Consider the following 14,332-nt stretch of genomic DNA (forward strand, 5'->3'; position numbering starts at 1 on the left):
TCATTACACTCCAGAATCAAAAATGGCGAGTAAGGAGTGGTGAAGAAAGGATAAGAGCTGCTCAGTGAAGGGCAAAACCTATCTGTCAGCTGGGAAATTTGTTGCAATGATTTTTTTTACTCGAGGGGAGTTTTACTCATTGATTCCTCCATAATCAATGAGCAGTGAATGCAGCTTACTTTTGCCAGCTTTACAGTCAACAAAAGACAGGGTATGCCCATCAGAAATGTCATCCTTCCCCATGACAACACCAAGCCGCACACCACAATTTTGACATGGGATAAATTGGAAAAAATGCACTGGGAAACCTTCAAACACCCTCCCCACAGTCTAGATTTGTCCTCCTGTAACTATTTTTCGTTGCACTCTTGAAAGAATGACTTTGAGGAAAATGATTCAAAAACAATGAAGATGTCTAGGAGTGCATGAACTTTTAGTTGACGACTCGTCCTCAAATTTTTTATGAACAAGGAATATTCAAGCTTCCAAATCATTGGCAAAAGTGTGTAGATCGTGCAGGAGACTATATAGAGAGATGATGAAGGTATGAATTGTGTATATTGTTTATTAATCAATCGATTTATAAAAAAACAAATTACCGTTTATATTTGATACACCCTGTTGTAAAGTATTTAAACATTACTAAAACTTACAGTAAAGAAATATAAAAATATTAATACAACCTATAAAGTATTTAAAAAACAAGAATAATAATTAAATCTGTATGTAATTTATAAAATGCAATGATTGTCATTGTATTTAAACAGGAAGAACAAATAATCCTTTAAAACTCGATTTATTGAACATTATAGAGATTACAAAATAATAAATTGGGTTTATATATTATCGCATACCATCAAATAAACAATAAAAATTCTATTTCTGATATTAACACAAATCTAGAAATTAATAAAGATAACATGTAATTAAATATATTAGAAAGATATTACATATGTGAACACACAAAATTTTAATTTGATAAACCATCAGACAACGTTTGAGGAAGTCAGACTTATAAAAACTGAACAGATAGCAGCACTCGTATAATAAATTAATACAGAATTTTTAATTTTTAATGTGCTATATATGGTAAAATTAAGGTAAGATATTTAAAAAAATATATATGTGTGTGTTAGTGATATATTTGATTAATTTGAATAAATACGTTAATGTGAAGAATATGTAAAGTGACCGATATATTTAATAATTTTTTAATATACTAAAACTCCAGCATTGGAGCTGATTAATAAAATTAACCGGTAATTATGCATAATCACCAGATTCATCAAATTTACTGTAACATATTTATATGCATTATTAAATAGTTATAACGTGAAAATATAATTTCATGAAATTGCTTTGACAAATTAACGGTTAAGTTAGTTTGTTTATAGTATATTCATGTATTACATTTATTCTTGTATAAACAATGTATAATTAATATTTCTTTTAAAAATTAACAGATAATTAAGTATCCGTAAGTCAGTGTTCAAATATGTTACTTCATTTTACCAGTTAACTTTTAAAAATAATAACAGGGTCATATTTTAGAAGCCAAAATGTGTCTAAAAATAATTTGCCATTTTTAAATGTTCATAATAATATAGCTTCTTGGAATTACCCATTTTTTTACGATGATGAAAATTTGCTGGTAAAAAGGTGACTTTTAGTACTAAAAGATTATTTAGCTGATAAAAGAACTGTCATCTATTTAATCACATTAGTCTTCCTCCCTACTAGAGACAAAGAAAAGAATTTTTGCAATTGCTTGTCAATTACTACTTTAATGTCCTATTTGAACTTCTGACAACAGTGAAATATGTACTTTTTTTTCATACTGCTTGTCAAAAATCCATATTCCTTTACATTCATGACTTCATTGGCAAAAAAGACATTCACATCTGCCTGAATCTGCATCCCCTATTACATGTTACTTTGCTTTTTTTATACCTGTTGTATGTACATAAATGTACACTGATAAAGCAGATGTACATAGGCTTATGGAACCTTATTACCAAAGATTATTTAAACATTTGCAGAACTGTAAAATAGCTGTACTATTGTTTATTTTATGAAATCGAGGGACTGACAATGAACAATACAAAGCATGTATGATATTAGAAATTGAAAAATGTCAAAAATAGATATGAAATCAATTAGGCTTGTTAAGCAACAGTTGGACATGCTTTAAATCCCATGATTTAATAATTTCTAAAACTGCTAAAATGAATACATAAAGTTGTGAAGTTCTTTTATTTAGAACAAACAATGGTGAATGGTTTCAAAAACAGATATTTAAATAGTTAATACAGACTGAAAGACATTTAACTTCCACTGTCACAAGATATGATTTGAAGTTAAAATGAGCTAACAAAACCTAGAATGATTTGCCAGTTAATAAATTATAAAAAAGTCAAGGAAGATTGTTTTAATTTAATCAGCAGATAAGACATTGAAATGTTGAGTTGTGTTAAAAAAATTTGTTCTTTTTTATTTCATAATGATTGACTAAAATGATAAAATGGTTACTGGTTTTGAAATCCTTGACAATTATGAACAATGGAAAATTGAGTAAAAATAATTCCCACAGTGAAGTTGATTCAATGACATTAAAGTACATCAAATGGTTTGAGATAAGGAAAAAGAAGAAATCTTGTAAACACTACTCTCAGCAAAATCCAGCTTATTATTGCTTCTGGTGCTTGGGTTACTGAAACAAAAAATATGACAAAACATAATATTACTATGCTGCATACCATGTTTGTTTTGTTTTTGCTTGTCATAAACTATTATATAGTTTATGAAATTAGTTATGTTTATAAAATCTGTTTTTGTTAACATATTATTACTGTATTGTAGTATAGTTTTGCTTTATTATTTTTCTTTTTTTAAGCATAAAATAACAAACACAGCATGATTCAGGCAGAAAGAGAAATAATTTGGGAACTGATTCTAGAGCTTGAAAGAAGAAAGTTTTTATGATATCAAACTTAAAACAAAATTTGGTGACACAAACACATTAATAAAAAAAAACATGACTAATAAATGCATAAATTTTATTATCAAAACTTGTAGAGAATTTAATTCTGATAAAAGTTTTGTAATAACTGTTATTAAAAACAGTCTTTAGTAAAATAAATTTAGAACTTTGATATTTTAATTTATTTTTAGAAAAACATTCACTTGTTTATAGTGTATTAATTTAAAATTCTACCACTGACATAGGTTCACTTTTTAACTTGTTTCCTTAATCCTGTTACCAACTTATGTGAGCAATCATTTCATCATTTGTGTCTATTTTCTGCTTATATACCTCAAATTTCATCGGTCCCCAAAAACAGTAATTAAGGGAATAAGGTCCAGTGATTTAGGTGACCAATATACCGGCCGTCTATGTCCAATCCATTTTCTAATAAATTATTCTTCTAAAAATTGCCTTACTTGATTGTGAAATGTGTTTGTGCTCCATCAGGTTGATAGTACATTTCAGTTCATTTTCCCAATGAGAAATTCTCAAACACTGTAAAAAATTCCAAATAATTTATTGGTCATTTAACAAAGTTATTGTAATTCATACCTAAAAAACATGTTTTTGTTTCTAAATTTTTCTGTTTTAGATTGGATATCATGAAAGCTATGGGGATGCAGCTCTGGGACTTGTTTTATTCTGTTTTTCAGATTTTGATAAAACATAAGAAACCAACAAGTTTACTTCTTATGTAACGCCTTAAAAATTTCTGTATTATCCATAACTCAATAATAGTGGTTTTTCAGAATCAGTTCCCAAAGTATATTCCCCTTTCCCTTAAAATAAAGCAATAATAATATTAAAGAAATTAAAATATGAAATAAATAAATCAGATAGAGAGGTTCTATGAATAATAACTGATAAAATTGAGTTTATAAGGTGCACTTATTACATTTTTTAGTAAGTACTATATTTGAAGAAAATTAGCTTTTAATTTAAAACTATTATTCAATTAACTGAATCATAAGATTGATCTTGTAAAACAATCACATAATATTTAATTATTTGTATATATATTTTTCTATTTCTCAAGTTTTGCTAGTATTTAAATTAATTTAAAAAATAACCAATTTGCAGAATTTTAATTACTTCAATTTTTTTTTCAGATATATTTGAAGATTTTATATCACCAGTTTCTGCCGCCCAAACTCTTCTACATTCAGCTTGTAAAAAACGTAAAGACATGTTGCAAAAAACAATGCAGTTCATTATGCAAGTATTAACTGCACCAAATGCAGAACCTAGACAAAAAGATGGTGCCCTCCATATGGTAACAAATTTTGCACACATAATTTTTTAAGGAAATTCATATTTAGATCAATTTTTTTTTATGTAAACCAATTTCAATGTAATTTTATGTAAACCAACATATTTCAATGTATCATCTAGGAAAATATGTTTTGACATATCCTTTATGTTTTTATAGATGATAGTGAAAATTAGCTGTTTTTCACTTAAGATTCTTAAATTATTAGAACCAATTTAAGTTTGAAAATAAAATTGTTTTTTTGTAGATAAAAAAGTTTAGTTCCAGAAATAGAAGTTCTCTTTCTCTTGTGCCTACATTATTTGGCAAAGTAGATGCTGCCTACTGTATTGGACTACAATTACACTGAAACCTAGTGAATTTACTTATTTATTATTCCTGTTTGTTTAATGTTTTTCTCGGTGGGCAAGGGGTGGCTGAAATGTCATGTAATGCACAATTGCTCATAACTTGCAAATATAAACAGAAGTTCAAATGAAACAAATATATCATAAAAGTAAATTTTATTTGATAGAAAAACTTAGATTTATTTTTCCATGTACATTTCCATTCACCATTTACAGCTACATTTCTCCCAGTGAACCAGTTTTTTCATTCAATCAGTGAAGAATGCTAATGGTCATTCCTAGAGATCTACAACCTCTCCTGTACCCTTCAGCTCACCTTTGGTGAAATGAATACCCTTAATCCTTAATATCCCTCATGAATTGTGGAAAGAAGTGAAAACCATGGGTACCAAATCTGGTGAGTAAGAAAATTGTAGGTTCAAATTTCAACTTCACAAGAGCCTCAGCATTGTGTACAGTATGTGTGGCCAGTCATTTTAATTTTGCAAAATTATTGGCTCTGTGGATTGTTGAACATGACACACAAGTCCTCTAAGGGTTTTTAATGTCTCTATATCAGAAAAAATTTACAGTTGACCCAGCCTCATCCACTTCCTTTTGGTGCTTCTTATCAATTATAGAAATTAGTCAACCATAGTATTAGTATAAGGTACAACCTTGGTATTTGCTTTATCAGCTTCTGACACACAAAATTTTATTGCCCAACCACACACAGTACTTCCATCAACAGTTTCGTCACCATGAACAGTTTTTAGACAATCATGAATGTTACTAGTATTCTTTTTTCTGTTGTTAAAAATTCAATCACTGCATATTGCTTAAGACGTGTTAACATAGGTTTATTCAACTCCATAACAATGGCAATTGACAAAATGAATGGGCGTAGGTCAATGAGTTCTGGAGTGTTAGTAGTAAGGGAATGAAACTATTGATGGTAATACCTGTCATTGTGTGACATTATGTCACACTAATAAATATGTCCATATATATATACCTATATAAATATGACCATATATATAATATATTTAACCTGCCTCTCATATATTTTCAATCAATCTGTTGAACGATTATTGGATTGTAATTTTACTGTACTTTCTAAAAATGCATCTTTTTAAGAAAATAAGCTACTGTGAATAATAAGAATGTGAATTAAATACATTTTAAAGTGCATTTTACATTAGGCAGTAAACAACACTCCAAGCTCATATCTGGGTGCACAGTAGCATGTATATTAATTCAAACGGAATTTTTTATTGTGGCTATACTGCTTGACCACACCCAATCTTAAAATAGATTTTAAAGTTGACTTTGTAATGTGAGGTTTTTGTTCTTTCATTATTTAGCAATTTTCATGTTACAAATAGTGTTTTGTGAAAGTTTAGTTCATTTTCTATTACAAAATCTTATTTTCATACTTTTTTTTTGTTCTGGGTGTGTCGTGAATATATAATAATGACATAACTAGAAACAAAGCATTTGAAAATTGTTTCTCTTTCTGAGCATACCAGTGTGACACAATGATAAATGACGTCTTGAGTGCGGTGTTGGACTAGGGACATTGAATGCTATTGTAAAACAATTTAAAGAAAATGGTTCCTTTTCACCTGAAAGGAAAGGTAAATGTGCCCATAAAAGAAAAATTACTCCAACAAAGAATGGGTTATTAGTGAAAAAAGTAAACTTGATGCAGAATTATCTGCTGTTTACTTAAATCAAGAATTAGCACCCAGTAGAACAGATTTACATGTGACAAGTGTTAGGCACTGACTTCTTGCAGCTGGAAGGAAAGCTCATCAGCTAGAAAAAGAGTAGCTTTTATCACCAGCAAAGTATAAATGGCTCTTGTGGGCCAAACCATATGCTAATGACCAAAGAAAACTGGAAAAAGTTATGTCATGTTATGTTGTCACATTTTTATCTTCAGGAGCAAAAGGTTCTGTACACTAGAAAAGCATCAGATGAAAATACATCACTGGCTTCATATCCAGCAATCACTTACACATCTACAGAAAAACAATGTTCTGGGTTTGTTTCTCATTTGAAGGTCCTTGTTCAATACTTCCAGCAGATGGTATCTGCTGGATAAGGGGGTTGTAACGACTTCAAAACAAATTGCCACAAGACAACGAAGTATTCAAACAAGATTTGGTGCCATTCCATACTGCCAAAAAAAGTTTCAATGAACGAAACATTAAAGTGCTCCAGTGGCCAGACAACTTCCCCACTTAAATCCAATTGAAAATCATTAGGCATTAGTTAAAAAAAACAACTCAAAAATGAATTGTACTACAAAACTTGACCTCATTATAGCAATAATATAGGTATGATTTATTGATGAAGAAGTAATAAAATAATGTGTAGTATATTTGTTGAATTGATACCAAATTGTGTATGTAAAGAATAAAGTAGGCCATATTAATTACTGGATAATTCAAATTGCGCAGATATGATTTTTTTTTTCCTAAATAAAGTTACTGTACTCTCCTTCACTGTTATATCTATATTTTGTATATTTTAAACGTGTGGGTTGTAATCCTTTATCCTGATGTAAAACCAATTTTGTTTAATTTTTGATAGCATAATTTTGGATAATCATGCATAAGTTTAAACTAGCAAGACTGGAATTATTCAATTAAATAAAATTGGAAATAACTGATAAACAAATAAAATTATTTTTTTTATAATAAAAAATTAAAATTTAAGCTATTGGCTCTTAATTGAATAATTCTGTTTGATAATAAAGTTTAATTTTAATTCTATATATTTATAATTTAATATACATATATATATTTTTTTTTAAATTAATTCTATCATAAATTATAAAACATGAAAAAAAAAATAATGTATCACACTGGTGTTATACATCGTGATTTCAATTCTGTGTAATTTTCAGTTGTTAAAGCTCACCTAATTGAATAATTTGAAATTGACATCATAATATTCAGTCCTACACATTTATGATTGTTGTACACTTTCATATAAACACTTGTAACTTTTATCACTCACATCTTTAGCAATAATGTAGATTGATGTGCGTGTCTATTAAGTGTTGAATTTAGTATCACCAGGAAACATATCTCAATTGTCTGTAGGTTATCAGAGTTTTAATAATCTCTATAATAATTACCAGGATTACCCCATTCCTGTCCTTTAAAAACAGACTTCATTTTATAATCTTGCTGTACTGAACTTGCATCTCTGCTTGTAAAAATGATGAATTTAATTTTCTAAATTAAAAAATTTTTATTAGATTGATTTAATGCAGAAAGAATTTTGTTTGTGAGCATGTACTTGTTTGATAAAGGAATGGAATATTTTGTAATATTGGATTTACGTTTTTCTTTTTTTTTAATAGGTTGGAACGTTAGCAGATGTTTTACTGAAAAAGAATCCGTACAAAGATCAGATGGATAAATTATTATGCCAATATGTTTTTCCTGAATTTAATAGCCCTCGTGGGCATATGAGAGCCCGGGTAAGTATTAACAGTATATTCCCTGGAATAAAATAATATATAATTTATATAGATAGGTTCTCATACATATTCAATATGCAGATATTTATTTATCATCAATTGGATTTTATCAATTTTCTTTATATAATGTATATAGTGGAAGGAGGATTTCATTGAGACTATATGCCTTGGAGACTATAGTGGAAGGGTTTATATGCTCTTGTTTACTAATACACAGAGTGTATCACAAAGTTTTCCTGGGATTTTCATAACTTATTTTACTCGTGAAAATAATGTAAAAAATTTATTTAAACAAGTCTTAAAATGCATTGTTTGCAAGTTACAGCTGGTGAAAAATTTCATTCAGATTTCAACTATCCCAGTGAAATGAGGTTTTACTGAAATTTTTAGGATGATTTTATCCTATTTTTATTTAATAAATATATTTTAAAGAATGTATATGAGTTGGTGGATATAATTAATAGAAATAAATTAAGAAGTACAACAAAGTTAATAACTTTGGATATAAAAGATATGTATAGTAACATCAACACTGAAAAATGTATACATATAATTAAAGACTTAAAAATAGATAATATAATACATTCAACTAAAAATTTATTAAACTTGTGCATCAGATATAATTATTTTAAATTTAATATGTTTTATACACAGGAAAAGGTCTGACCATGGGTTCTCTACTGTCAGTGATATTGGCCAATATATTTATAAATGAGTTAGAAAATAATAATTTACATGATAATATTAATAAATATTAAATTTTACTATATCTAAGATATGTTGATGACATTTTAATTATGTATAACCAACAATGCAATAATGATGAAATTAAAATATTTAAAAAAATGAATTCCTTAAATAATAATAAGTTTACCTTAAGTCAGGAAAATAATAATTAGACATTTAGACATGAAAATAAAGATTACGGTAATAAAAAATAAAAATATTGATATTTTTAATAAACCAACAAAGCAAAATATAATAATTCATTATGAATCCTTTCATCCTTGGAACCAAAAAATGGCTACATTTAATGCTTTAATATTAAGAGCCTTAAAATATGATGTTATAAAATTAAAAATCAAAATAAATATTAAGAACATTGCGATAACTAACTGATATAATAAAATTTGCTTAATAGACAAATTACATAATAGAATAAAATAAACAATTTTCATAAAAGATAACATAAAATTTACCAATAATAGTAATGATAATGGTTATGCTAAAATCGAATATAATATAAATTATAAAAAGTTTAACAGAATATTTAAATTACTTTGTTTAAAAACTGCATATATAACAAATAATAAAATATATAAATAATACAGATCCATCTAAAATAATAAAGACCAGGAGTAAAATTAATTTAGATGGACAAGGTATTTATAGTTAAAATGCGCAGATTGTGAATTAAAATACATTGGTAAGACGAATTGATCTTGTTTAGTTACTATATGAGAACATATCAGTGTTGTAAAAACAAAAAAGTCAAATAGAAAGACCTAATTTTGCTAAACACATTATCAATAATAACCATAATTATAATCCAGAAAATTTTATTGAAATTTCTGATTTTTCAAATAATATACAAGATACTAATAAGTTGGAAAAATACCATATATGTTGTAATAAATTAATGAACAAACAAGACTTGACAATGATATTATTATATAGGCATTATCCTGAACTGTAACTATAGAGAGTGGGTTGACCACACCATTTGCTTTTTAATTTTACCATAACTGTGGAAACTTTTAATGTGACTGGACACCAAGTTGACGTAACTTCTTAAAACATAATGATAACTGTTGTACATTTTTACATTTTAAGTAACACAAACGATGAATGAGTTTTAGTTTTTTTTTTATTTTAAGAAAAGTTTTTTGAGTTCTTAAAAATGGATTTGGTATCCGAAAGTACTTAACGTATATAAAAACGTTGTTGGTAAGTGGTTTTTATAAATTATTATTATTATTGTATAATTTTTAGGATGTTAATTAAGGAGCAGAATTAGTGATTTCTTATGATTGGTTGATCTGAAAAATGTAATAAAATAGGTTCAAGAACTGTATGTATCTACTTAGCTTTTGAAAAATCTTGAATGAAAACCAATAAATTAGGATAAAAATACCCTATTTTTTATTCTATAAGGGTAAAAACTAGGGGTTTCATGGGCAGCTGAAACCTGAGAAAAATCTCGCAAAGCATTTTAGGAGTAGAATATATTATGAAAGTCCTGTGAGAACTGTGTGGTACATCTGTAGGTATGACATTTCTGTCCAGGATAATGAAAAACAGGGCAGGGTCCATAAATAATTTGCAAAATGTATAAAAATACATGTTAAATAAAATAAAATGATGCAGTGACATAAATCAAACTTTGATATACGAGATTGTTAGTGGAACCAAAAAATAAGTAATACTTCAGTGAGTAGAAGAAATACATTTAAAATATTCAATAATATAATCACTGTTTTATTTATTTGAAGGTTCTTGCTGTTATACAAAATGTCTTTTGTTTCTTGCATTTATGTTTTTGGAATCTAAAAGGTAACACTTGACGCTTGTTCTATTGTAGTTTCAGATTTATTACCTTTAGTTACATTTTCACTAAAATTTTCACAAAATAAATACTATATCAAAGCACAGATCAGTTGAATCGCTAAGAAATTGGCTTGGCATGTTGATTTGAGCATTTGTTCTTGCTGTAATATACACATTCCATTAAAATTAATAAACATCATAATAGATATTCAGTGTGCTTACTTGATTATTGGTACAAAAAAAAACTTTTATCACTATAGTAGTATTATGTAACCTGTGTAACACTAGATTCTTTGTTCAGTAACTAAGATATATTTATGCTGTTTTAGAAACCTATGAGTCGCACAGGAAAGAAATTTGTACTTCTTTCTTCCAAAATGAAAGATAAAAAAATTACAACTGACACATTTTCAAACATTCAAGGCTATTGCTGATTAAGCAAAATATTATAGTACTGTGTGGTAATTTTTATAAGAATCTTTTGTTTTCATCTATAAGTTCATTCATTCGCTTGAGTTATTTTTTTAGGTTATTACCTCACTATTTATTTCAGTTATTTGTTTATTTTCTGTCTACCTTGTTACATTACTTTGCGATCAGTGGAAATTGCTCTCGAGCGAAGCATTTTTGTTTAAAATTGTTCTGGATAAAATAACATGTGAATTAAAAAATTGCAGGTTTCAAACTGCAAAGTAGTCATTCCCTTTTATATTGTATTTGTTGGTTTCATGATATCGTTTCTATAATATAACTTATACTATGCAGGATATGATACCAGAAAATGGCATTCATTCTCTGAAATAATTAGCTTCCCACCTCAGACTTAAGGGAAAATTTAAATGTTAAATGGTTTTCTCTGAAAAAGATAACATTTTACTGATGTTTGTATTATTAAAAAATTATAATGTTGAAATGATTTTCGTATCATATTTCTGCAGTAATTTTTTTTTTAATAGGCTTGTTGGGTGCTTCATTATTTTAGTGAGATAAAATTCAAGCAAGAAAACATTTTGGTTGAAGCAGTAGGTATGACTGTTAATGCACTATTAAATGATCAAGATCTACCAGTCAGGGTAGAAGCTGCAATCGCTCTACAGATGTTATTAGGTAGCCAAGAGAAAGCACAAAAATATATTGAACCTCAAGTAAGTCGTCTTATTTTGGTTTGTATAAATTATTTTTGAAACCTAGAAAATTCAGTTTGTAGTTATTTTATAGAATATGCTTAAAATGTAGGTAATAAATTGATTTGGCTCTTCAATAGTTTTTACATTCTCAATTATTCTAGCTTTTCAAATTTTTTAGACCCTTAAAAAGGATCAGTATTCCTTAATCAAATCTTGTGAGAATGCCTCTCCTTTATATCTTCTGATAAAGATTTTAAAATCATTCTTTTGGCAGCCGTATCAGACTGATTTTTTTTTTTACTCATCTACAAAAATTAGTAACCTGGTTTTCTTAATTCAATTTTTTTTTTAGCATAAATATCTTCTTACCACCTGGCCAAGCAAGGAAATATAGGAATTCATACTTGAAATGTCCAAGCATTTTAAGTTTGATGTCAAAGTTGTATTCTAGATATATTTCCATAAATCCCTCCTCTATGAATCATGAGACCTTGTCGTTGGGAGGGGGCTTGAGTGCTCAGGGATACAGAGTAGCTGGACCGAAGGTGCAACCATATCGGAGAGGTATCTGTTGAGAACCAGACTAAGGAATGATTCCTGAAAGAGGCAGCAGCTCTTTCAGTAGTTGTTAGGGACGTGAGTCAGAATGACTTAAACGGCCATATCAACATCACTCAGTCCTCTGAGTACTGCTCAGCTGAAAGCAATGGAAAACTACAGCTGCTTTTTTTCCAAGAAAATATGGCTCTCTGCATTTTCATATAGCAATGATGGAGGCGCCTTCCTTGGTAAGATATTCCCGAGGTAAACTAGTTCCCCGTTCGGATCTCTGGGTGGGGACTACTAAGGAAGGGGTCACCAGAAAATTAAAAAATAACATTCTAAGAGTCGAAGCGTGGAATGTTAGAAGTTTAAAAAAGGTTGGTAGGCTAGAAAATTTAAAAAGGGAAATGGATAGGATAAATGTGGATCTAGTAGGAATTAGTGAGGTTCGGTGGGAAGAGGAAGGCGACTTTTGGTCAGGTGATTTTAGAATAATTAACTCAGCTTCAAATAATGGGCAGGCAGGAATAGGTTTCTTAATGAACAAGAAGGTAGGGAAGAGAGTAGAGTATTTCAAAACGCATAGCGATATTATAATTATTCTATCGCTATATTTTGATAAAATCAAAACCTAAACCGACAACGATTGTTAACATCTATATGCCTACAAGTGCCCATGATGATGATGAGATAAAATGTGTATACGAAGAGATTGATGAAGCAATTAAACACGTAAAAGGGGATGAAAATTTAATAATAGTTGTTGCTTGGAATGCAAGCATTGGAAAAGGCAAGGAAGGAAATATAGTGGGTGAATACGGGCTGGGCAAAAGGAATGAAAGAGGGGACCGACTTATAGAGTTTTGCACGAAGTATAATTTAGTAATAGCCAACACCCAATTTAAAAATCATAATAGAAGAATATACACTTGGAAAAAGCCAGGCGATACTGCAAGGTATCAGATAGATTATATCATGGTTATTAGAATTCTATACAGAAGAATTGGGAGGAGAGTGGAAGAAGTGTTAGGAGAAGACCAATTTGGTTTCAGGAAAAGTATAGGGACAAGGGAAGAAATTTTAGGCCTCAAATTAATAGTAGAAGGAAGATTAAAAGAAAAACAAACCAACATACTTGGCGTTTATAGACCTAGAAAAGGCATTCGATAACGTAGACTGGAATAAAATGTTCAGCATTTTAAAAAAATTAGGGTTCAAATACAGAGATAGAAGAACAATTGCTAACGTGTACAGGAACCAAACAGCAACAGTAATAATTGAAGAACATAAGAAAGAAGCCGTAATAAGAAAGGGAGTCCGACAAGGATGTTCCCTATCTCCGTTACTTTTTAATCTTTACATGGAACTAGCAGTTAATGATGTTAAAGAACAATTTAGATTCAGAGTAACAGTACAAGGTGAAAAGATAAAGATGCTACGATTTGCTGATGATATAGTAATTCTAGCAGAGTGTAAAAAGGATTTAGAAGAAACAATGAACGGCATAGATGAAGTCCTACGCAAAAACGATCGCATGAAAATAAACAAGAACAAAACAAAAGTAATGAAATGTAGTAGAAATAACAAAGATGGACCACTGAATGTGAAAATAGTAGGAGAAAAGATTATGGAGGTAGAAGAATTTTGTTATTTGGGAAGTAGAATTACTAAAGATGGATGAAGCAGGAGCGATATAAAATGCCAAATAGCATAAGCGAAACGAGCCTTCAATCAGAAATATAATTTGTTTACATCAAAAATTAATTTAAATGTCAGGAAAAGATTTTTGAAAGTATATGTTTGGAGTGTCGCTTTATATGGAAGTGAAACTTGGACGATCGGAGTATCTGAGAAGAAAAGATTAGAAGCTTTTGAAATGTGGTGCTATAGGAAAATGTTAAAAATCAGATGGGTGGATAAAGTGACAAATGAAGAGGTATTGCGGCAAATAGATGAAGAAAGAAGCATTTGGAAAAATATAGTTAAAAGAAGAGACAG

General features: G+C 28.9%; 1 protein-coding gene across 2 annotated transcripts in view; it reads left to right on the forward strand.

Annotated features, from left to right (window-relative positions):
• Positions 1-14,332, forward strand: part of msk (importin-7 msk) — a 107,626-nt gene that overhangs the window by 36,417 nt on the left and 56,877 nt on the right. For both annotated transcript variants that reach the window (XR_012757490.1, XM_075373976.1), the window contains exons 9-11: positions 4,135-4,298; positions 7,998-8,117; positions 11,621-11,809. Coding sequence is in view for 1 of the 2 variants with exons in the window: in XM_075373976.1 (XP_075230091.1) it covers positions 4,135-4,298; positions 7,998-8,117; positions 11,621-11,809 (473 nt within the window). In the remaining variant the exon portion in view is untranslated. The remainder of the gene's footprint in view (positions 1-4,134; positions 4,299-7,997; positions 8,118-11,620; positions 11,810-14,332) is intronic.

This window comes from Lycorma delicatula, chromosome 8, assembly GCF_047948215.1.
Source record: "Lycorma delicatula isolate Av1 chromosome 8, ASM4794821v1, whole genome shotgun sequence".
In the NCBI taxonomy this organism is placed as follows: domain Eukaryota; kingdom Metazoa; phylum Arthropoda; class Insecta; order Hemiptera; family Fulgoridae; genus Lycorma; species Lycorma delicatula.